Source organism: Thunnus albacares, chromosome 21, assembly GCF_914725855.1.
Source record: "Thunnus albacares chromosome 21, fThuAlb1.1, whole genome shotgun sequence".
In the NCBI taxonomy this organism is placed as follows: domain Eukaryota; kingdom Metazoa; phylum Chordata; class Actinopteri; order Scombriformes; family Scombridae; genus Thunnus; species Thunnus albacares.
Genome location: NC_058126.1, coordinates 9,763,250 through 9,788,563, shown reverse-complemented (window position 1 = coordinate 9,788,563; position 25,314 = coordinate 9,763,250). Strand labels below are relative to the sequence as shown.

The window sequence follows — 25,314 nt, the reverse complement described above, 5'->3', positions numbered from 1 at the left end:
GGTGCCTGCGTTCATGCACAAATCGAGCATATTAAAATTTATTCATGATGACATGATGATAAAAGTTTAGTTTCTTCAACTATTGGTTTTTGTATCGAGTGTGGAAGTTTTCACCTTTTCCAGGAAAGGACTGCACCATGTCCAGGATGTCAGACATATTGATTATAGATCATTTAAGAGCGACACAGTGAGGAGGACATCCAGCAAGTCCGATAAAAGAACACACCAAAAATCAAAAAATGGCTACTGTCCATGCATTTATAGGAAAAAAAAGAGAGGCAGTCCAAGGTCTTTGTAAAGCAAATACTATAATTTCGCTGACAAAGACGGATGTTGAAGGTTGAAACTTTTTAATTTTTTGGGAGCTTGCATTACTCACAGTGTGGGCCGCCTCTCTCTTTTTTTTTTTTTTCCATCTTCTTCACATCCATGCAGTCACATTAAACATGCATGTGTCAGCCTGTAACACTGTCTGGGCACAAAGAGCAGTTTGGAGGTTAATGCACTTGTTCTTTTTTGCCTTGATAACATTGTTTCATTGCAATTTTAAGCGTGAGTGTGTCTGTCTCGCCTCCACGCAGTAAGGATGCCACAAATTAAAAGGCGTGATGGATCTAAACACCAGAGAGGAAAGGTTAACTCGGTGTTAGATTAAATACAACATCGCCGTCTGTACGCCCGCAGCGGCTGATGCTGCAGGATGAGTGAGAGCTTCTGCATTGAGGGGTCACAGTGGGAGATCAGCCAGCGAGGAACAAGGTTGCGGCTGCCCACTGAGAAGCTGTCACAGTGATGAACAGGCAGCTTTTCTGAGTGTTGCATGCTATACTGTACGACCAAAATTTGAGCGTCATTCATTCATTTTTTAAAAAACGCAACACAAGCTCCTGGGCTTGCACTTTCCAATTTTTTTTTTTTTTTACTACTCTCTCCCTGAAGGACTCTAAACCCACCCAAGATTAAACCACTTCATTTCCTCCCGTCTCCCTCCTTCGCTCCCTGCTGTTTCCTTCCTTTTTCGTGTCTGTTAGTGCAGTGATGCTGCAGAGCGCAGGGACACACCCATCCACACTCCGCTTCCTCTCTGTCTCCCTCTTTGACCCTGAGAAGTTCTCCAACCAACGCACTGCTGATAGTGCTGCAGTGCCCACCCAAGAGTAACCCCCTTTTCTCACTTTGAAACACTACTGAAAAGAGGCACTCACATATACACACACACACACACACACAAAAAAAAGCCCAGAAAGGTTAAGGGACTGGAAATAAATTGAAAGGACGTTTCTGTTGCTCTTTCTTTCTTACCGAGGGATGTAAAAGGAGGGAAGGAATAATGGATCTAGAAAAGGATTTTTTGGATGAAAGGAAGATGAATGCTTGTCATTGACATCATGCAATTATGTGTCTTAATGAGCCATTAACTACATGGAGTGATCGTAAAAGGCATAAAGAGCTCGAAATGTAGAAGCACATTCAGTGAATATGCGAGTGAAGAACGCATGATAGCTTTCTTTAGCAGAGGGAAAAACAAAAATTATCTTGTTTTCCTCTTATTTTGCTATTTTATTTAATCTGGATGGAGCTAATCTGCCATTTTTTTCCTGTAGACTCATTGCTCTTTAAAGGACGGGTTCACAATTTTTCAAGTCTGTCCTAAAACAATCGTCACGCACCCAAATGAACTTGACACATGCTTTTCTCTCCATAATCATTCCTCCTGTTCATACTGGCCATTAAGAGATCCCTTCATTATACACTTTCAGTGTGAGTGATGGGGGACAAAATCCACTGTCCTCCCTCTGTGTAAAAATGTGTTTTTTTAAGACAGACTTGAAAAAATTGTGAACTTATCTATTTCTCGGGAAAACAAAAACGACTTTCTGTGTGTGATTGTGTCTATTTGATCAAGCTGTGAGATCTAAAAATCCTTCCTCACTGCCAGTCAAGTGGTCAAGCGTGAGAAAAGCGCTTCTCACTGCCCCCCCCAAAAAAAACACAAAGCTTTGATATAAAACTTCCTCTCGGCCATCTGGACACAATGATACGAGATAGAAATCAAACCTGACGAGGCAAGTTGTAGAAAACAAGAGTTCTCCTTTTAATTTCTCCAGCCACAAACATACTGTCCCCCATTTACAGTACAGTTTTACAGACTCCCAATTTTAATTTGATTTTGCACACATCACAGTTTAAAGTTTTCAAATGAAAAATACAACACAACTATGAAAAAAAGAGACATATGCACAAATTAAAACCTATAAAAAATATAAAAACAGTACTCTTAAATCTCATTTCGACAAGTACCATTTCAATAACAAAACATTTAATGCACAATTGAGCAGACAAATGAGACTGAACCATTAGTTTTGTTTTCTTTTTTAAATAGAAGGAAAAAGACATCATTTTCATCATGCAGAGGATGTAATATTAAATAACGAATCAAACAAAAATAATATATACTTCTCTATATATCTCTCTCTTTTAAATTTTCAAGTCAAAGCACTCTCGTCCCTCATATAGGGAAAAACAGGACATGTTTAAGAACACCAGAGGATACACAATGCTTTCATTAGCTGCCACTGTTGAATGGCCATTTTATCGAAAACATTATATCTCAGCAACATCTTTTTGGCACAGAAAAAGACGTTCATAATGGCAGTAGCATTTTGCATTATAAAAGAGGGCGGAGCTGTAGCTCTTTTCCAATAAAAAAAAAAAAAAAAAAAAAAGCAAAAAAAACATTCTGTGCACCGACATCAGTCAGGAGAGTGGCTTCTCCCTCCCAGCAGGGTGTGAGGCAAGCAGTTGTAGCAGCTCAGTCCTACTGCAGCATGCTCTTGATAGTCTTGTTGGTTGATTCATCATTCAAATGCTTGGTTGTGTACCTGCAAGTGAGAGGGGAAATAAAAATAAAAAATAAAACACAACATGAGTGACCAGATCCACAGAAGTGACACATCTCCTCCTACATCTAAAATATTTTGTCATCCTCTGTCAGATCCAAGATGTGATCACTGGAAGGAAAATCTGGTGGCCTTTGCATGCGAGTGACCTAATGCGCCGGCACGCCTCGGGCCCGGCAGTGATAGAGAGAGAGAGAGAGAGAGAGGGAGGGAGAGAGAGATACAGATGTGAAGTTGAAGCCGTGTCAGCTCGAGCAGCTGTGAGCGCTAGGCGAGGCGGCTAAACATTTAGGAGACTGTAAAGGGGGACGAGGTGTCAGATGTAATCGGCCTTTCTGGAGAGGCTTCGACACCCAACCCCGAATCCAGCACAGAAGGCTCACACAGCTGACCAAATCCCCAGTGGACTGTGCGGAGCATGAGTCACTCAGCTGAGAGGGGAGAGGGGAGAGGAGGGGGGGGGGGGGGGTAAAATAAACCGAGAGGTCTGTCTCCTGCTCATGAAACAGGCGTCAATATCATTCAACTCGCAGCGTGAGCAGCTTCTTCCTTTTCAATGACAGCCACGACTGAAAAGTGTGCTTGCAGGCAGACTGTAGCTACAATCACATTACATGCTGAGCTGAAGGGGGGCGGGGGGCGGGGGGGGGCAACAAAAAACACAATTTGATTTCAGCTGAGGTTACCTGAGAGCGTTGAGAAGGCCGTCTACACTGTTGGGAGGCTGATCTTTGAGGACTTTGATGCAGCCTTTCATCTGCGGACGAGAAAAAAAACGACTGTTAGGGCTTCAGGGGGCGAGCAGCGGAGCGGGGATCACGGAGAGAACGTGACTATACTCACGTCGATTTTGGACGACTTGGCGAATGCTCCTACGGGATGGACGTAGTCGTACAGGATGATGACCCCGACCATCACCCGGAGGCAGAAAGAAGCCGTCTCCTCGCTGGTGAAACGGCTGCGATACTCCCTGACAGGAGAGGAGGAGAAAGGTGATGAACAGGAAGAAAGTTACATTTTTTTGGCTATTTTCTTCTGCATATTTGTGTATAATGTATGTATTTATAATTCTTTTTTTGATAAACTTCCATTTGAGATGGTTTTTTTCCCCCTTTTTTTGGTGAGATGTCTTTATAAGTGCTTGTTTTTTTATATCTCACCATTTCTGTGTCTTGTCATTTGTGCAATAAATAAACTAAAGTGAGCAGCTCTGGATGCCAGAGGTCACTTACGGTGTTTCCAACATGACTTTACACACACTCGCCATTGTGCTTAAACAGTCCGTCGTGTTCTCGATGGGCAGGTTCTTGTTCTTTTAGACAGAAACAGAAAAAGAAACAGAATTAGAGGACGTTTATGTGAGCACATATATTCAAAGTGTCCGCTGCTTTCTCCCGCGAGTCTTACCTCCGATACGAACTTTGTCGTGCCGTCGCTTAATGTTTTCAACATGGGCGTGGCATCAGCGTAGAACAGAGATATCCGATTGGCCAGTTCGTTGTTGACTTCATTCTCACCCTCTGCCTGAAGGTCATAAAACAGTAACAACATTTTATTGTAAAAAAATGTGTTATTTTGTTGTTTCTTTTCATGTCAAAAGGTTAGAAACAAACCAGAGACTATGCAGGACTCTTTTTTTTCTTCTTATAGTTAAAAATTACCCAGCACAGTGAATTATCATCACGTCATTATGGACGTTACTGTCCTCACAACCAGCTGTGCTTTCATAAATTCAATGGACAAACCGCTCTCACTCTCAACACGTTTCCTGTCTGTATCTTTCTCTGTTGTCACAAATCAAATAAAGGCCAAAAATAATCTTTAAAAAGTATACAGGAAGAAAACATTGCATCGATTTTGTTGACCGATTCATTCACTTATTTTGTCAAACTGTGACGCTCGTAGTGAAACTCGTTCACATGAGTTCACAGAGTTCAGTCTTAGTGAAAGTGAGAGATTTGTGTGATCTGAACAGCTGCCAACAGACAGTATGATTGACTTGGATTGGATTAATCCAATTTAACCTTTATTTATTTATCAAATAAACTGAAAGATTAGGTGTTCTTTTATGGCTTGAGAAACCTCTCCTACGTCTTAAACCAGGGGTGAACCGGGGACACGCGTATCCAAGGACAGTGACGATTATTAAACGTCTCCTAATGAAACTCATGAAATATCAATGTGACATTACATTTATTACCATGCAGTTCAGTTACAGCATGTGACAGGAAAAGCAAGTTAATTAAGTAAAATCATCACACACAAAAAAAAAGAAAAATACTGATTTCCTCCTCAGCTCCTCCTCAGCTCCTCCTGGTTTCCCAGCTGACGAACGCATCTCGCTGCTTTACAGTTTCACACTAAACCAGACAGTGAAAACACCTGGCGGATAACAAAGAACAAGGTGCCTCTTGAACAGCCCGTTCTAAATCTGTCTGCATATTTAAATAATATCTCCTGCCTTTATTCTCTTTTTTACGAGAACACTGACAGAATATGAATAATCCCCCCCCCCCCCCAAAAAAAATATCAAACCAATTCATTTTTTTTTAACAAATGATAACATATGAGCTCAAAGACTGTTTACCGCCGGGACAGACGCGTTTCATCTCAGATGTCTGGATGATTCAGTTTTCTGAGCGGTGACTAAAATGCCGTCGCGTGCGACTTCGCTACGAGGGGAGGACGACCGTCTGAGCGTCTCTCAGCAGTGACAGGTCTTAACGACAGCTTGTCTGTGCCCATTTCACTAACAGCGTATTCTGGGTTTGGGGAATAAAACCTCCTGTCAGACGGGGTCAAAACCGAGAGGAGTTTCTCACACGCAGGAATCAGTTTTCTCCACTAAATATCTTTTACATGTAATAGAGACGTACAGCAGATCTGGCGAAGCCGCATGTATGACACTGGAGAGTGAATCGAAAACATTTAAATAGAACTGAGTGAGCTGCTTCCTTTTTTTGTGGCACTAAAGTAAAATTATTATTTGTGGATTAAAAACACCGGCAGGTCTCGAACTTTAAAGTCGGGATGAAATGAAAAATGCCTTTTTAATCCTTTTAGATCACATCCCCGCTCATACTGTGCACCTATTTAACAATATACGCTCAAAATATACCAAAAAAATTCAATTTCCTTCTTATATCAAAATCCAATCATGTAGGCTTGAACCAACCAATTTCAGCCAATAATATCATGACATCCACCCATCAATCAATCGATCTGAGATGTCCCGTCCGTCTGTCCTGTTTCACTCAGAAATACATCACAATGCAGAAGTTAGATACTCCTGAGATGCTGTTTCATCTCGACTTTAAAGTGCTTTCACACCTGTACAGCAGTTTGGGTCATTTGGTCCAAAGAAAAACAAAAAAAAATAGAAGTTGTGATCCGTTTCAGGTTCACACTGACTTATACAGACTGACTCATCATCATAATCAGAGCTACATGGACCCACGAGGAGAAATCTGACTGACAGTGAGTCATGCTGCACTTTACTGAACCTGATGTGTTTGTTTATCTATTCTGATGTTTGCAACTGGCGTCATAAACAGTGACGAAGAAACAGAAGCATCTTGTATCTGTGTGTTCCCGACATCTCAGTCATTTTTTTTTTTTTTTTTTTAAACCTGCAGCAAAGACAAAATGTAAACACAACACTCGCCTTTGAGGTTGGCAAACAGTCGCCTGTTTACACATCTGACAAATATATAAATAAATAAGATATTAGCATTCATTTGAAGTTATTTTTCCGGCCACAAGAAGAATGTAAGTCCAATATTCACTCTTCTTTTAGCTGTTTTTAGTCTGATATCACAGAATCCTGCAGTTTCTCCTGCTTTGTTTTCACTTGTCAGCCTCGTCGGACAAACACAACAAGTTTGTCTGAGATGATAAAGTCCTTAAATTCACATGTTAAGGAACTTAAAGGGACAAAATGGCTAAATCTGACACTCTAACCACTCTTCGGGGTTTTATTTGTGTCATCTAATCCACATTGACCTGGATGTACAGTAGACGTTTTTTATCTCAAGAGGATTTTGTCCGTTCTACTGATTTTGGGATCATCTGCCATCCTCCACTTTATGCTTCAGAATCCCTGAAACTCCCCGTGGGGAGTTTCATGTTACAAGACGCTTCCTGTCGCTGTCTTCCTGACTCCCGGGGCACTCAGGCGGTCTGAAAACTTCATCTCTGCCTTCCTGGTAAAGCAGCCTGAACTGTGCTGAATTTATAATGAGAACTGATGGCTTTAATCAAACAGTTCTGAGTATTGACGAACGATGATGACGCACATTTCTGAATGTGATCAGGGCGATCAGCGTCATGGAAATATTAAAAGGAATACAGAATTACACTCGACTGCTTGAACACTCGAATGAAGACTTTGGTATTAAAATAAACTTTCTTTTTTGCATAATGAAGGTTCAGCTGACATTCAGGCAACCCTTATTTCCAGTGTTACATCAGTAAATTTATAATTAATTAACACAGCACATTATCTAACCGCTGTAAGAGAGAATGATTCATGGTTTTATGATCAGTGTCCTCAGACTTGAGTGTACTGTCTGAACAAAATGTTTGGCATCAGAAACAGACGCAATGACACAATGACTTCTCTTTTATCTAATTACGACAAGACAAAGTCACGGCACAGCTTACACAATTAAACTGTCGATGATAAAACACTCAAAACGCTGCACAGTGTGACCAGACGTGCACTCACTAAGCACTTTAGTAGGAACACCTGTGCAGTCTGATGCGATCCAAACAGCTCTGCCATAAATCCTACTTTCACCAAGGTTAAACTTTCAGTTTTTGTTGACATTGTTATAATTCTACTTTATGTTTATTATTGAGGTCGTAGTGAGCGGCGGTGGTGTACTAGAGTGCATTATAATGTTCCTGATATTTTGTCCACCACATTAACATACATGAGTGGAGCAAAACATCAGGAGAAGTCATAATTATAACTGCTTTAACAAAAGTCGAGTTCTTCTTTAACAGGGTTGCTGCACACGTTGAAATCAAATTTAATGCTTTTTAAAACCTCAACAGCAAAACGAATGCACATTAGGTTTGTTTGAAATCATATTAACAGGGATATTTTTCTGGATACTTTCTTATCTCCGTATAACAAACCATATGTCAAATCTCATAAAGTAATCAAATTAATGGCAAATGCAATGAACTGTGTCCCACTGTTACGCTTCACATTAGATAAAACTGTGTTAAAGGTGCAGTGTGTAGAATTTAGTGGCATCTAGTGGAATGGACAGAAATGGAATATAATATCCATAAGTATGTTTTAATTAGTGTATTATCCCATGAAGATAAGAATCGTTGTGTTTCCGTTACCTTAGAATGAGCCCTTTATATCTACATAGGGAGCAGGTCCTCTTCCACAGAGCCCGCCATGTTGCACCGCCATGCTTCTACAGTAGCCTGGAACGGACAAACTAAACACTGGCTCTAGACAGGACCTTTCACGTTTTTCGCGAGTTTTGTGGCCACTATAGGTTCTCCTACATGCTTGGAAGGGGAAGAGTTTTCAGTTGTGCAATCCTCACTGCTAGATGGCACTAAATCCTACACACTGGTCCTTTAAGAAAAGATTTTAAGTTTATATTTTGATTATAATTTGCTTGGAATTGTTAATTTGGACAACATTGTGTAAAACAATAAGGCTCTTCAATAAGAGTCGTTACAGTATATCTACTTTTCATTTACTCTAACAGTCCGTTAAATCTGTGAACACCAGCTACGCAGTCACCAAATCACATGTTGGCTGTTGTGGCTCCACACTAAAAACATTATTATCCAGATTCTAGTGACGAAGCTCCCTGGCTGACTGTCTTTAGCTGAGCATCTTCTGTTCTGTTTAGTGTACTTCTTTAATCCTGTCACCTTTGTGAGAGCAGGCGGCGGCCTGGGGAGAACTGAAACATTACCAGAAAAAGAAAAGAAAAAGCTGGACTGAGTCGTGACCGAAGACCAAACCATATTTAAGATTTTTAAAGCGATTTTATGACCTTAAATTCTGAAAATATATTTTAAGACTTTTTTAAGGATCTGCAGGATCCCTGTTTAATTACCCAGAGAGGAGAGAGACTCACCGGGACGTTGTTGATCCGCATGCGGCTCAGAGTTCTCCTATAGTAGCTGAAGTCATTCTGAATGGCAGGATTTGTCATCTACAAAAAAATAAATAAATAAAATAAAACATACATCTTAAAACAGAGAGAGAGAGAGAGAGAGTGCATGTCTGTAGGTGGCACAGCCTGAAGCAGGACATTCAGTTCTGGATGAAGCACGCAATCATCATGACACAATGCTTTAGCCAACAAGGCAGAAACTTAGCTTTGGGGGAAAATGACATAAAAAGAACACCGATACAAATTACAGTTTTATTTGCTGAAGTGGATTTGAATCCTCTGACACTCATCCCCCTTTTACATCCACATCTCTGCTCCTCCTGTCAGGAGAAATTTGGTTGTTTTTCCTCTTACAGTCAGACTGTGCATCGCTACAGTTTGTGACAAAAGGGTCAACAATTATGAAGCTGACAAAAAAAGGCTCTCATTAGGGATGGAGGCGAGGTTAGAGAGAGGACTGAGAGCTTGAGGACAAATGGAGGATTTACCCTCTAATAGGGTGTTTTGCAGGAGTCAGTTCACTTCTTTGACACCTTCCTACAAAATATGAATCATCTGGTTCCAACAACAACAAAAAAAAAAACAACAAACTGACCCCTCAAAAAAAAAAAAAAAAAAAAAAGAAGCCGTCCAACCAGAGAGCTTCTCTCAGCCACCAGTGAGGGTTCATCATGTGGCTAATTATCCTCATTCCTGTATGAGCCTGTCACAGTCAAAGCTGCACTGGCAGCATGCTAATCCCGCTACAATAGACTGGTACTCAGTCTGTGTCCACTGTGTCCACCAGGAGAGACAGGCTGCTCCGCCAGGGAGGGGCTGCATGCCGCGCAGACACTTTAACTAGGTCAGAAGCCCGTGGATGGGTGTGAAAGATTGATGAATAGGCCTGGCATGCCACCTTGCACCCCCTACCTTCATGTTTTTATCTTGCCAGTCTGGGTAGTGGGCACTAATTGGGACGTCGCAGCAAATCGCCTGGGGGGTGTCGGGGTGCTTTTTTTTTTTTTTTTTTTTTGAAGTTTTTTGTATCCAAGGAGCGAGGATGTAGGGGGAACCAGTTCACCCACTGTCTAACCAGATGATCGCTCACACAATTAGGTTTTTTTGACAGTGGGCATTCAACCGACACCCACGCTTGATTCCTGGTGTTTTCTGGGTTGTACATCAGCAATTTGTGTCTGAATTCAAGCCAGATAAGTTCTTGAAGTTTCTTCCCTCCATCATTTATAAAACCTGCCACATTATGCAGAGCTCTGCTAAGGACAGCAACAATTTGCAGACCTCTTTCCCCACAATACCCCTTATTAGCCATTCTCCTGACATCCTCCGTATTATAAACAGCAGAGCAGTATCAGGAATCTAATTAAATGCTAATCATGCGCTCACTGGCTGCAGTTTAAAATTGCACAGAGCTAAAAAAAATCAATTCGGGGGCATCAGCAGCTTGCTGGGAGACTGAGAGGTCTGGTTTCTATCACAGGGGGGGAAAAAAAAGTGCAGAGTTTACATCAACATCTACAAAGGTGAGCGTATGGTTTTAAAAGTAGGAACCGACACTCGGGGATATGTAGGAGAAATCTTACTTTAAGCTCATCAAAGCGCAGAGTGAAGTGCAGGATCTCTGCGAACTGCTTGGCCAGCGCCTGCTCCCGCTCCAGGTGCTGAGTGGGGTCGTCGTAAGTCTCGCTGGTCAGAGCTCCCAGGAGGCTGTGCAGTGCCGCCTCTGAGAGAAAGAAAAAAAAAAAGGGGAGATTTCTGTGTTAGATACGACACTGTCAGGAACACATCAGCCTTTCTGTGGAATATATACTGTCTGTATATGGGCCGAGCTTTTATTCATTCTGTAAAGACGCTGATGAACGTCTCGCGCTGAAACACGTTGGCTAAGGAGTGTGGAGTCTTCCAGGTCATCAGGAAGTGTTGCTGAACAGGTTTTTGACGCTATATTCTCTAGAAATGAGTAGAGCTGAAACAATTAGTTGATTAGTCGACTATTTTGATAATTGATTTTATAAAAAATGCCAAACATTCCCTTGCGCCTGCTGCTCAATCGTGAGGATTTGCTGCTTTTCTTTCATGTGATGGTAAACAAAACACATTTTGATTTGGACAGTTGGTCAGAAAAAAAAAACCAATCAACTATAAGACATCTTCTCTGGCTTTAAGAAAGCGTCAGTGGTATTTTTCACTATTTTCTAACTGTTTTATGGGCCAAACATTTAATTAACTAATGAAGAAAGTGCAGCCCTGCAAAGGTCCTAAAAGAAGAAATATGTAGTAGAGCAGAGTGATTAATACTCACGTATAAAACACAGAACAGTCCTGAAACAAACTGTCAATAAATCAATTGACAAAATGATTTTAATAATCTAAATCATTGATGTAACGATAACTCATTAAATGAGGATTTTACTGCTTCATATCATTGTAAATGGAATATTTTAGCCGTTTTTGATTGTTGGTTTGAAAAGATAGAAATTATGTCAATTATTTGGAAAATTAAACAGATAATGGAAAAAATTATGCATTATAATTATGTATGATATATATCTGGCAATATGAGAGTATATTGGACTTACAGCACAACACACCAGTTGATCTTAACCTTACAAACCGGAACAAAAGTCATCCCACCAAAGAGTTTTATCCCAAAAAAGTAAGTGAAACTGCTGTGTATTCATGTACATGCTCTGTGTATGACGCTCTTAAAGTGGATCTAACCACAGTTAGACATGTGAACTGTGTGTCAGCCAGCTGAAGCTTCCTGATTAGGACAGAGACAGATAATGGGGCAGCGGTGGTGCCCAAACTGCCCAGGGCCCAGTGCCAGTCTAGGGGGGGGGGGGGAGGACAGAGGGAGGGTCCAGGGGAGCGGGGGCGAGAGGCTTTCTTGCTCAGATGCAGATGAGACATGGGACTAATTATCTCATTGGCATGAAATGGGGGAGGGGGGAGTGGGGGGGGGGGGGGGGGGGGGGTTAAGGGAAGGGGATTTCATTCAACCAGGATTACACTCATTGTTTTGACAGTAAGTAAATACAAAGCCTGTGCCATGCCTGACATAGCATACCAAAAGACCGATAATTAAGCATGCACGAGAAGCAGGGAAATGAGGAAAAGATTAAGTAAAATCTCCTCAACAACTTTCAAGCAAGTAATATTACTAAACAAACATGTTTTGTCCAAACACACAGATTTAAAAAAAAAGGGAAAATCTTTAAAGCCTAAAGGGAATTTATATTTATAGACGCAGTTGATGCTTGGAATTCAGTCTAGATGCTGAAGAGAAGCTTCAATATTGACATAACCCAGACCAGCTTCAACATCCGCTGCAATAAGCCTGTGTGGTACCAAATGAGCACTTTAGATATATTTATTCTAAGTGTATTTTACAATTATTGTTGATTACATATGACGATGAGCATGTCAATATAATCCAGAAAGGGGGCAGATTCGGACGGCAGACTACTTAAGATAATCGAAAGGGGACTTCTGGAAGAGCTGGCGGTGCAGTGCAGTAAATTGAGCACGTTTGCCATTCGGTAATGACTCCCATCTGCTTGGGCCAGCGTTTGCAGTGAAGCGGCTGAATAAAAATGGCCTTAGTGGTGCAGTTTTGGTTTTTTTTTTTTCTAGCCCCCCCCCCCACCCCCCCTTACATCCCAGTCAAAACAGAAGTTAAGATGGAGCTGCTTTCAGGCCCTAAGAAATGAGCCACTCTAGTATGTCGGGAAGTCAGAGAAGGGCAGGGCGGGGCGGGGAGGGGAGGGAGAGAGGGACGGCGGGGGGGGGGGGGGGAGATGTCTGAACTCATCAGGTCACGGCAGAGCAGGCAAGCAGAATGCGGGCACGTAGGCGGTTTACTCGCAGAGAGGGGAGGGTCAAAGGATGGCGGGACTTTAGTCTGGTCTAGACTGTACAGCACAATATCTGGAACCAGACTCACATCCAGATCGGTTTCTTAGCTGTTAATCTGGAGCTAGAAATGTATAGTTTTCTCTCAGCAATGTTAAATTTTAGATGTTAAGGGAGAAACGAGGAGAAATCTGTCCTTTCATTTCATATGCAAAGCTAATTAATTGACAAATCTCTACAAAATTGATCAACAACTACTGTGTTTACATGACTGATTGATCTTTTAAGCAATATAATCAAGCAAAAATATCAAACATTTACTGTTTTTTTTGATGAATTTTGCTGTTATTCTCATATATTGCTGTTAAATATTTTAGTGTTTTCGACTGTCTAACAAAACAATGAAGAGATCAGCTTGGATTCTGGGTAAATATGTAGCTTTAAAATGTATATTTCTGTCAGAAATGTTCAATTTAGGTCAAATTTGGGTGTCAATAAAAGAGCTAGTAGTTTGAGCAGGAGATAAGCTTTTTTTTTTAATGCAAAGCCAATTACATAAGCCTCTCTCCATAATATCACCTATCTTGCATCCTAAGCTTATTAGTCGTGCTCTACAGATCGCTCCACCAGCCTCTAGTAATGGACTTTCGGCTTCATGCATATCAGACAGGACAGCAGGCTGCGGAGGCCATCGTGGCCCCCGAAGCCTAAAAGTCAAGGTAGTGAAATAGAGCAGCAGCCAAGGCTGGGATGTGACCTACTTCGTTACATAACAGCCATCGCCAGGCTGCTACCGCCCACTGCTCCCATTGACTACCTTCTCCGCTGCCACTGGGATTATTGTGGGCTCCACCCCCTGCCCCCCCAACCCCCCCCCCAGCCTCAGGGTCATAAGAAGATCAAGGAGTAGTAAGCCTACTCCCCCACTCCCCCCATATATACGCTAATTAAACAACCTATAGCCCCATCCTACACAGAGGTCAGTGCACAGTGCAACGCAAGCAGCATGCTGAGAAATGCGAGGCTGTGGGGGTTTACAGAGCGTGTTTATGTAAGGCTGGGGTGCATGTTATGTGTGTGTGTGTGTGTGTGTGTGTCGCATGTCTGTTGACTTTTGCAGCTCAGCAGTCAATACTGCAGATGCACATGCAAACAATTAAGGTCACGTATGGAGGTTGTGTCTATATGGCGGCATATAAAACACCTAAATAAAGGACGCCGGCTCTCGTCCTTCAAGGTATCAAAAGGTTTGATGTCTTAAAATTACAAACTGCACCGGATTTTGCAGTGACGGTGTCACACGTAACGTTGCTTAAATCTCTCGTTCCATTTGAAACTGCCTGTGTTTGTGTCTCAGCACTGGTGTCATTTTTCCTGGGCTACATAATAATATTCCTGCAGACAGAGACCGGGGTGATACACACCTAATCTCTGGGAAAACTCGTAGAACTTCTTCAGTTTCCCCACCAGGGGAACCACAGCCGCCCACGCTTGCTCCTGTAACGCCTCATCATTTGGGTTCTGGATTGCCTGAGAATTGAAACACCAAAAAAGACCTTTAGTGCAAAGCGGTAGATAAAAGGGTTTTTCCATTATATTGGATTTTTATAGGCAAAGGATGAAAAAAAAAACCTTTCAATTTCCTTTGTGCTCCTGAACTTGCCATAAAAATGTATTCTTCTGCTTCTGGTGATTACTGAGGCTACTGAAAGCATCTGACTGTATCCTGGTGTTCACAAAAAAAACACCCTCTCACTCTTGTGCATTCATTTCTAACCGAAGATGAACAATAAAGAACAATTTCTCTAGTGTCAGGCTTCATTTGAAGGCCACAGCTTATAAAACAAACCGAGGCTGAAACTAAATTGATTTAATAATTATGCAACCCTCATTGAATTATTCCCAGCATCGTGTAAAGGTTTATTTCACTTATTTTAACCAAGAAAGATCCACTGAGACACAAGGTCTCTTTTTAATGCATTTCAGTAATGCACCGTGCAATGAAAAGACTAAAAAAAATTGAGAAAATTGAGCTCATGAACTGGTATTAAGGGTGTTTAAAACTCCCAGTGGAAGTACTGTAATGCAGCAATCCTTTCCATGCCTGTTCTGCACACTGCAATGATCCAGACACTCCCTTAACTCTGCCAGCGCTCTGGGTGCTGTCAGTGTGAGATGGATGTTTGTATCAGGTGTACCTCTCTGATCTCCTGTCCCGCTCCCTTGTACGCCTGCAGCTCGTCCAGGATCCCCTTCGCATCCTTCAGCACCACATCCACCTCGTCCCAAACCTCTCGCTCTGCGTCTGTGGGCTGGGCATCTGCAAGAGACGACGACACGACAAGGTCAACTGGGGTGAATCTGATGCTGATGATCTGAATCTAATCCATATTCACACTGGCTCAACATATTGTAAAAAAAAAACAACCTCTAATATGATAGAAATTTTAATATGCACCTTTTTGACTATGTAAATGAAAGTTCACTGAAATAATCTCATCTTCCCACTGCTTCCCCGTTAAGTTTTGACACCACCCACTTTCCTGGCTGAGAGGAGGAAATCGGATCAAGATAAGAGAAGACAAATGAAAAGGGTTAAGGCGTGCTCTGTAACAGCTCTGGGTGTAGAGTTTCAGAGTTATACGGCTTTTTTTTTTGCTTTTTTTTTTCTCATTTCAGCTCGAGAGATGTGCCAATGAGGAGTTGCAACACTATGCACCTTTTCCACCACCTGAAGCAAAAAAAAACACCTTGCCAAGTGTGATGACTGTAACAAACTCCTGCTCCCCTGCAGAAGAAATACCTGCAGCGCAGCTCTTATTGGCAGCTATAGTCCTTTTACAGAATGCCATATGAATGTAAGTGTGTATCTTTTACTGTATTATTAATTAGAAATCAGGACTTATATTTAGTGCAAACCTTTCTGGGGTCTGATTTCAGGAAATAACTTACAGACAATGCTGAGAACTTTTAACTAACATTACAAAATTGAGCAATAGCGAATAAAAGGCAATTGTTCAATAGACAATCATGATATTCTTTTTTTTTTTATCACTTCACCCAGGAAGAGTTTGAGCAGTATGAGGCATTGTTTTCTCTAAAGGTATGACTGAATCTTTGGGTCTGCCAAGTGTGAGAATACTACAGTGCGGGATCAAGCTGTGTTGAGGGGGCCTTAGGCTACACAGCAGCTGAACTTCACTGCTTTATATTTGAGGAGGGGGGCTCTGCTGCAACTCTGCCCTGATTGATATTCTGCGCACACTACAGCGTGGAAGAGGCAGGTTGATGGAAAGTGTCGGGGCTCTTGTGGTAGATTTGATTCATTTGCCTCTGGGAGGAACACAGTGTAACAGATAAGTTGGGGGGGGGGGGGGGGGGGGGGGCTGAAAAGACTTAAAGAGTTCGGAGTTTATAATGTTATGGAAAGATATTCATGTGATCAATATCAGGAGAGGGAGCGATTACTTTAAAAAAAAAAAAAAAAAAAAGACTATAGTGCAAGTTATCTCTGATATGGAACAATAGTCACCTTCTATCTGGGGGGAAACCATTCACTAACAAAGCCTGAGAGGATAAGAGTATTACAACTCTTCAAGATATTAACGGTGAAAACACCACCCTTTACTTTCAAGAACTAGTGTCTCAATGTAATATTGAAACACTCTTCTTCTTCTCTTCTTCTACTTCAGAGTAAGGTCAGCCTGTAAAGCCTGCAGGGGTCTCTGTAGGTCAAATTTAAAAGACCATCCTATTTTAAGTTGGGTACAGAGTGCTCCAGAACAGATAGTGTTTGTTTGTTTGTTTGTGTGTGTGTGTATATATATATATATATATATATATATATATATATATATATATATATATAAATAATAAACTTAACTCCCGGAAATATACGTCTACATCAGGAATGAAAGTTTGGGATAGGCATATATCTGAACTGGGACAATGTTACTAGTGCTTTGAAAAACCCAAATCATCAGTATTTACATTTGACATTTTGTCACAGAGCATATCTAACACTGAGAATAGACATGGAATGGGAGTGGTACCTGACCCATATTGCTCATTCTGCTCCCACAGAACCGTTGGCTCTTTCATACATGTTTTTTTGGGAGCGTCCAGGGGTTTTGGGGGTTTTGGGGGAAGGTTAGTAATACCCTTGCAGATCTAACGGTGGTACAATTACAAGAGGACCCTGCTGTACATCTTCTGAATCATGATTCTTAACTTTCCCTTATGGAAAAAACACGCACAGTCTGGCTGGCAGGCCTGACTGTAGTCCAGCATTGGAAACCTCTTCATGACATTTCAATTATTCACCGGCTTTGGAGCTTTTTGGACATTTCTTACCTGGAACTATCAATAGTTGCACGACCAAACACAGTTTTAATGTGGACAAATTGAAGGATCTTCTAACTAGATAAGGATGCTCTGTCGGTGTAGGTGTTAGTACCTTGTTGGTCGGTGGAGAGGAGAGGTGGGTGGGATGGCTTAGAGGGATAGTTGGGATAAATAAAATGTATTTGGTGACCTGTTATACTGTCTGTTATTTGCTGGTGTTGCAATAAAAAATTAATGACAAAAAAGACTCACTTTCAAAATCGAGGAAAAAATTGGGCTCCTGTTCCAGATCTGTGCATGTCAAAACTTTCAGCAGGTTCCCCATGTTACGATACCTGTCGAGGAAGAGAGAGAAATCAATAAATGAGGAGTGTGGTGAGCAGATGGTGATACTCAACACAAGCAGCACCCACGATACTGTATCTGCGGCACCTCACTGTTGTTCTGCTTCACCGCTCTGGTGTCTGTATGAACTCAGTAGCCTGGTTTCCCCAGATGTGACCGCCGTCCCCCCCCCCCCTCCTCCCTTGGTTCCCCCCCCCCATGTGTGTTTCCTGCACCCAGGCTCTTGCCAACCAGATGTCAAACCAAAAAAGTTCCAAAAATAAAAAACTCAGTTTGAGTTTTTCTGCTTTGCTAAGTTTCTTCCCAGCAATCGGCAGGCGGTTGTATGCAAAGTAATCCCATTTAAGAAGCCTCCTGAGGGAAATCAAACATAATAACGTGGTAGGTAGTCGTTTGCTGCACATAGTAGGACTGATCTAATTAAACTTTTATAAAAAAAAAAGGAAGTTGTCATATAGAAATGAGTCTTTTAATGAATGTTATTGTTTGTATGTGAAGTAGACCTTGTATGTCATGCCATCATCTCTGCAGAATCATAATGTCTTCAGGAAATGTGTCTTGGTCATAGGAGCTGAAACATGACATTAATATTTAACACGCCATAGTAACGCATGGCATACAGTGCATGTGGTGCAGTAACTAAACCTCATGTTTACTGCATGAGCACAGCGCCAGACAACAACAAAATACAGTATAGTTTTTATATTATCATACTAAACATATTTTCATTTCAAAATTTAATTAGAGGATAAACCTCTTGAGATGCGACGTCGTCTCGTTTTTCGAGGGGGGTCCTCAGGCACAAAACATGGAGTTTAACATTTTGACAAAACAGAATACATAAGTAATAATAATGATGATAAATTAAACAATGCAACAACACAAAACAATCCGCATTGTAACGTCAACAAGGGCGCACACATTAGGGCTCTCACACCGTCCCAAACCACACCTGCTACATCTGTTACATGAGTCTTCTGTACAAAGAAGAAGCAGAAGAAATAAAAAATAAAAAAACATTATGTCAAAGTACTAAGTCTACTTATAAATTAAAAATAAGGGTAAAGACAATCAAAAACAAGAACAAGTAGATTTAAACAAGCAAAGAAGTCTGGGAGTCATGGAAAGAAGTGGTCGATCTGAGTGAGTTAGACAAATTATTCCAGTCTGATGCTGCTTTAAACTTTAAAGCACGTCTCCTAATTTCTTTAAAGATTCAAGGCACAATAAAAAAAAAGGTTGTTGAGTGCGTCTGAGTGAATAAGATGATCTGAATGCAACTAAAAGCTGTTTTCTGTACAAAGGATAGTTAAAGTAAATGCATTTGGAAACAAAGAGCAACCAATGAAAATGTTTCCTGGGGTGAAATGGTTCAGTTGCAGTGAGGACACTTCAGGACAAATCCACAAATATTATTGTAAACTACATTTAAAGGATGAAGATGAGTTTCAGAGGTGTTCTGGTATATGATATCACCATAATCAATAATGGGAAATAAAAGCTGTTGAACAATTCATTTTCTTACTTAGAGAGTAAAACAATTAATTGACCGATATAGTAGCATTTGTTTTATTTCTAATAAAATCAATATGAGGCCCTAAAAGAAAACAGAATCAATCATATGTTAACAAACGTGCGTTTATTAAGTCATGTTGGGTATTTAATTGTAAGAAAATAAAAATGCAACTAATCATTTTCTTTTATATTAATCTATTATTTTATTAAGATATAAATCTTCATCAAACATAACAGATGAGATGTTTAATCTATAAAAATGTAAAAATCATCACAATCTGACAGCTCCAGGTGACGTTTTCAATTGTTTTGTCTAGAAAAAAGAAAAAATACAAAAACCAAAAGGAAATGTAAAAAAGGTGCAGAATTTATGACCACTATCTGCACTGTGGAACAAGCTGCTTTTAATGTGTGAAGAAGTGTATAGTAGTAATACTCCAAGAAAGGCACAGAAGAAGAAGAAGACTGCAAGCGAGCAGCCATGAATGTTAACATTTGCACAATTTTGAAATATTAAAAAGAAAACCAAAGAATCCCTCTCAGCAAAATCTTGGTTTTCTTTTCAATTTAAGAGTTTTTGATCCTGCGCGCCTCACTGAGACCTTGTGGCGTGCAGCAACTTCTTTGAAATTTCAACAATTTAGAATATCTTTCAAAAAGGCTTTGCTTCATGAGGGAGGGAAACACTGAACATAAACATAATTTTATTTTTTAGAAAAACTTCACATGGCACCTTTAATTTACAATGATATAAAACAGATAAACAATAAAATAAGCAACAATTAGTTGATTAATCCATTAGTTGATCAACAGAAAATTAGTCAGCAACTATTTTGATGATGGGTTAATTGTCTCAAGTCATTTTTTAAGCAAAAAGGCCAAACGTTTTCTAGTTGCAGCCTCTCGAATGTGATGATTTAAAGCTTTTCTTTGTCATAGATGAGAGTAAACTGGATATCTTTGAGTTTTGGACTGTTGGTTGAACAAAACAAGACATCTGATCATTTTTCACTATTTTAGACTAAAGGATTAGCAGAGAAAAATGATCACCAGATTAATAGATAATGAAAGCAATCGTTACTTGGAGCCTTACAGCCAATAATGAGCTTTTCGATTGAGAAGCGTCTTAAACAATCAATCAATTATCAAAACTGCTGTCTATTCATTTTAAGCTGATTAACAAGTCTATTCATTGACTAGATCTCTGCTCTGTGTACTAGATGAGCATGTAGGGAACACATCTGATCCTGCACCAAAACCAAGGTAGAGTCTGAACCGCTTTTTTCCACTTGCAGTAAACACCAGTGTGTGATGTGTGGTGAGTCCCATGACCTGTCACCTAGAATGACCTAACCACTGCTGTACGTGCTACCACAGACTGTCAGACTAACACTTTTCTAGACCAGCAACTGTTTATATCACTCTTGTTGATATAAAAATGCTTGACAGTCATCCTCTGACACACTCATACCTTGGCAGCTGAGACATACATACCACACACACACACACACACACACACACACCCAGATACTGTACATGTACGCTCGATGCACACCTCAGCTGTGAGTTTTGCAACAAGACCCGACAGCCTTGCAAGGCTCTCAGCTCTCGTCGTTCCCGTGACTCTTAAACGCAGAACCCCATCTTTCTCGGAAGCAGAGGTCAACAGACATATGACACTCGGATCTGTGGTGGTTTGTACAGAGAAATAACGGCAGACTCCATCAGCGGAGACAGATTTAACCCTCGGTGACAGAACGGAGACAGACAGGATGTACTCTGGGAGGGCGGAAGGAGTGTCGACGCAGAGCGGCGATGAAGTTAAAACTTCGACAGGCAGATGTCAGCTGAGATGAGTGACAGGTGTAAAGCCAAAGTGACTGAGTGAGGGCCGGTGGTGACATGGTAAATCATGGCAGCGCAATCCTGAGAGACGGGGAGGCGGTGCGACAGAGCAAAGTACACACTCAGCAGTTATGAGCGGAGGGTTAGGGCTGGATGGACGGTGGAGTGCTTTTAAAATGCATGAGATGCACGTGGAGGGGTGGGGCCTAGCAGTGGGTCATGTCCTTATTTTTACAGAGAAAAATACAGCAATTTTTACACTAGTGCTGAGTTTGAGTGCACAAAGATTTAATAGTTATTATATGTTGTAACCAGATACTTGATTTATTCTGTTTATTAATAAACTACTTTAAAGTCAAAGGAGCAAATAACACCTTTGGTATGTTGTTTCTTCCTCTGGTCTCAAAACACACAGAGTAACACAGAAGAAACAACTGACTTTAATGTGCTTAACATCTGGTGAACATTTAAGCATTTTTCTTCATATATAACTAAGGGAATTCACTACTATTTAACTGAGCATAACAGTATTTTTTGCTTTTTTGCTTAAGTCACTCAGTTGAAGCCAGTGACCACCTGCAAAGACCCACCTGCCTTGTCCAGCCTCGTCTTATTGCCCTCCACTAATGTGACCTGAATGTCTGACTGCGCCGACGCTGGCACCTCACTGGCTGTCGGAAAGCGGCACCTGATCCAGCCTCACAAGGGATGAGAGCTGTCACTGACCTCACCCTGCTGGATGATGCAGGGCACTGCCCACCGTCAGCAGGCCTCCTCTGGTCCTCTACTGCCACCTTTCAGCCGCTCTCAGGCTGAGTCCCGGCCCAGGCTGGCTGACAGAGCTGCTAGTGCGTGCAAATGCTTCGACGCGGGCACTGCCAGCCTCGTAGGCCCAGTGCCGCTCCCTTGTGTTGTTTGAAATGAGGTCATTTTAAGGACGGGGATTTCTTGTGGCTGCATTTCAAAGTCAGCAGACAATCTGGAAGTGTACTAGAATAAGATGATTAAACTTGTACTTTTTACATCTTACTCTTCCACTCAAATTTCATCCTGACAATCATTTAAAGATTATATAAACATAAACTTATAGACCAACACTGACTTTGTAGCTTATATATATATATATATACACACACACACACTTCTTATGATGATAAAAGCTCCTTTAAAGATACATTTAAAACATTATGTGTGACTGGTTTCTTAGTGATAGCACAGTAAGAGAAAAGTGAGAGGATGAAGACCCCTCCCTCTGTGTGCTGTAGTAGTGCCCATTAGTGTTGGCATGACCTGGGCACCACAGTGGGACCGACGACAGCCTTGTTGTTGTTTTGAACCCCCCACCGAGTGATCGCGTGCTCTCAGTGAGGGAGGGAGGGAGGGAGGGCTGCTTCTAAGGCCGGGGGCAGAATCTGACAAGCAGGAGCCCGCGCAGCTCTCCTATTGGCTGTGCCAATCTACCCAACAGCTCGCTGTATCCATGGAGTCAAAAAAAATTTGGTGCCATTGAAAACATTGCAGCAGCCAATCAGACGGCGGCTCCGGCAGAAGAGCGAGTACAGTAGTAGTAGGACTTGAAAGCACATGAATATATTAATACAGATGAGGTAATGCGCCAAAAACAGCGGATTAGTAAGGGAGTGAAGTCAACTGGAGATGATGAAGAAATATTTAAAACCACTACCAAGCACTTAGTGATTTAATTTCATTAGATTTATTCTGTGCTGCTCAGCAAATTCACAATATTATGAACTATTTTGAAATGAAAAATAAAGCTAAACCAGATCATAAACTGTTAAATTACAGTCACAGCTGAATATGAAGATACATGTTGTCTATTCCTGTCAGAGAGCTGCTATAACTAAATATATATTTTAAGAAAATGTTGGATATGTAATGACAAAAAAAAAAACCCCACATCACAAATATTTGCAGATGGTGCAAAGAGCTTATTTTGGTGAAGACACCAAAACAGTGCCACGCCCATGCAGCAGCCTGACCTCTGAATGGCACAGCCTTTTAGCGTCTCCCGGCGCTTGTGATTCCCTTTAATAAGCACGCCGAGAAGCAGCAGGGCACAGCTGAAACCGGGCACTGCGGCTACGGCCTACAAAAATGGCTCAGGGGCTGATGGCTGGCTAATGTAAGGGAGGGATAGTGCTGACATTCCACTACTGGGCTGCAGCATGAGGATCCACGTGCCCTGCTGCTTTACTATGGAAGAAGAAAAACAACGCCCTCCCCTCCCCGAACGGGCGCAGACACAGCGTCACGTGGGCTCTGCCGTGGAGAGGCTGAACGCTTGCCTGGGGTGTGGAGGGGGGGGATGGGGAGAGGCAGCAGTGTGTGTGTGTGTGTGAGTGTGTATGTCTGAGATTATGTGGGTCTGTAAAAGAAAATACATAGCTCATATTAGTCTCTAGAAGATGTTTAAATAAAGAAAACAGTCATGCAGGTGGAGATATGAGCTGAATGTTGTTGCGTGTGTAGAAGGGGAGGGATTGTGAAGCGTCACACTGCGGCAGAGGCGGGCAGAGCCAGGCAGCTTTAAACTTGACCTAGATTCCCCGGGTGACACGCCACATCGCATTAGCCCACTCGGCCAGACCTGGACCCGCCGGAGCTCGCTGACACTGGCCCGATTCGACAGGCAGAAAATGGGGGAGCACTTCCCAAATGGGGTTGGCATTCACCACCACCACCCCCTCCCCCCTCCTCCTATCACCTCCACCCTCCCTGCTCAACTTCTCCTCACCCCCACCTCTCACCCAACCATCTCCTGCCAATCCTACCCAGCTGACTAAAAATGGCTTAGGGGGCACATGGAGACGAGGGGAAAGGGAGGGGTCTAGCCATTTGTTTGTTTATGGGGGGTGAACGAGATTACCTCGTAGCCACGCCTCTGTATTGTTGCACCCGCGTAAACATCAGCTAATGCCCCCCTCACCCAGATTCTGGCGAATCAAAACAAACCTCGGCGCTACGGGAAGACTGAATCATTACAACTGAGGGCGATACTTGTGGTGACATCCAGTATCAGCTGTCTCATCTTCCTCCTGCAGGCTGCTGAAAATATTCCTCTCCCTAAAAACAACTCCTGCATCAAATCGGCGCGGCCGAGATGAAGGGAGACGAAATACATGAAACCGGCAGTTTGTCCAGAGAAGCAGATCAGAGGAGGATGAAAGTGGGAGCGCCTCATCCTCGGCTAAGCCCCCCTCTCTTTTGGACGGCACCTGATGAAAGTTGGAAACCATGGCAACAGGCACATACACAAGAGTCAGCTAAAACGCAGGCTCCATTGAAATCGAGCTGTATGAAGAGGCTCTTAGCGCCGCTCTTCAGTCACACCAATATAATACTTTATACTATCAAAACACACAGAGAGAAATGCTGACAGCCTGGATTGGTGTTAATTTCAGATTAATGCATTTAAAACTGATAAAAAGCAGCCAATAAGCTACTAGACCAACACCACGAACGCCCTGCTGGTCATCTTGAAGGAAGATGCTGCTAAGTATTGGGGAAAAAAAGTGACAGTATTTCTCTTAGGAGTCCTAACAGCTGAAGAGAGAAGTTCGTGATGTTTCATGTTCCCCAAATTTACTACTTTGACTCCGTGCTGCACCAGCAGAACATCTGCCTCGGTGAGGAAGCTGCTGCCTCCCCACCCTGCCCTTGAGAGTCCTCTGACTCCGTCCTAGGATGTGTTAGGAAAAAACATTAAAAAAGGGGGGGGGCGTAGTGACTTGCTGTCGTCGGCCTAAGCAGCACCTCCCTCGGGGCAGCTGCCTCCTAGACCCATTTACACACAGATCTCCTATTCTTCTGTTAAAAACAGCCCCGGACCATCATTACTCATCTGACCTTCTGACTGTGACTCACCCACTTCACTGTATCCTTAAATCACACTCATTCAACACTCCTGAATGTTCAGCAAGGGTCTAGTTTTACATTTCTAGGCATAAAGACAAATGAAACCCTGATTTAACTTGAAAGAATACAGTGCCACATCACCTTAAGATGTTTTTTTTTCTTGCACAATATTACCCTAACAGGATTTTGGGTGGGGCACAGTGGCGGTTTTGGAGGGATGATGAACGTCAGATAAAAAGAGTGCCGGCATTTTCATTCAGTAAGAGACGAGTGCCATCTGGAGGGTGAAAACTGTTGTGCACACGAGGCATGAGTGGTAAAGGAAGGCCACTCCCAAACCTTATACCATCACATACCGGCTTTAGGAATGCTTAAATTTAGAAATGACAACAATGAACTGCTTCTGTGGAGGAGTTTTTTTACTCGCTGCAGAAAATAGCTGCAAAAATATATACATATACGTCAGTTTCCTGGGAGGA

The 25,314-nt window shown here is 42.0% G+C and overlaps 1 protein-coding gene across 1 annotated transcript in view; it reads right to left on the bottom strand.

Moving 5' to 3' along the window:
- Window positions 1–2,071: 2,071 nt before the first annotated feature.
- fam49bb (family with sequence similarity 49 member Bb) overlaps window positions 2,072–25,314 on the bottom strand; it is a 38,568-nt gene continuing 15,325 nt past the window's right edge. Inside the window, exons 3-12 of the mRNA XM_044340149.1 lie at window positions 17,507–17,589; window positions 15,109–15,230; window positions 14,335–14,440; window positions 10,639–10,778; window positions 9,017–9,094; window positions 4,308–4,424; window positions 4,133–4,212; window positions 3,744–3,870; window positions 3,587–3,657; window positions 2,072–2,882 (exon numbers count right to left, since the gene is read on the bottom strand). Of these exons, the coding sequence (XP_044196084.1) occupies window positions 2,819–2,882; window positions 3,587–3,657; window positions 3,744–3,870; window positions 4,133–4,212; window positions 4,308–4,424; window positions 9,017–9,094; window positions 10,639–10,778; window positions 14,335–14,440; window positions 15,109–15,230; window positions 17,507–17,579 (978 nt within the window). The 5' untranslated portion in view covers window positions 17,580–17,589 and the 3' untranslated portion in view covers window positions 2,072–2,818. The remainder of the gene's footprint in view (window positions 2,883–3,586; window positions 3,658–3,743; window positions 3,871–4,132; window positions 4,213–4,307; window positions 4,425–9,016; window positions 9,095–10,638; window positions 10,779–14,334; window positions 14,441–15,108; window positions 15,231–17,506; window positions 17,590–25,314) is intronic.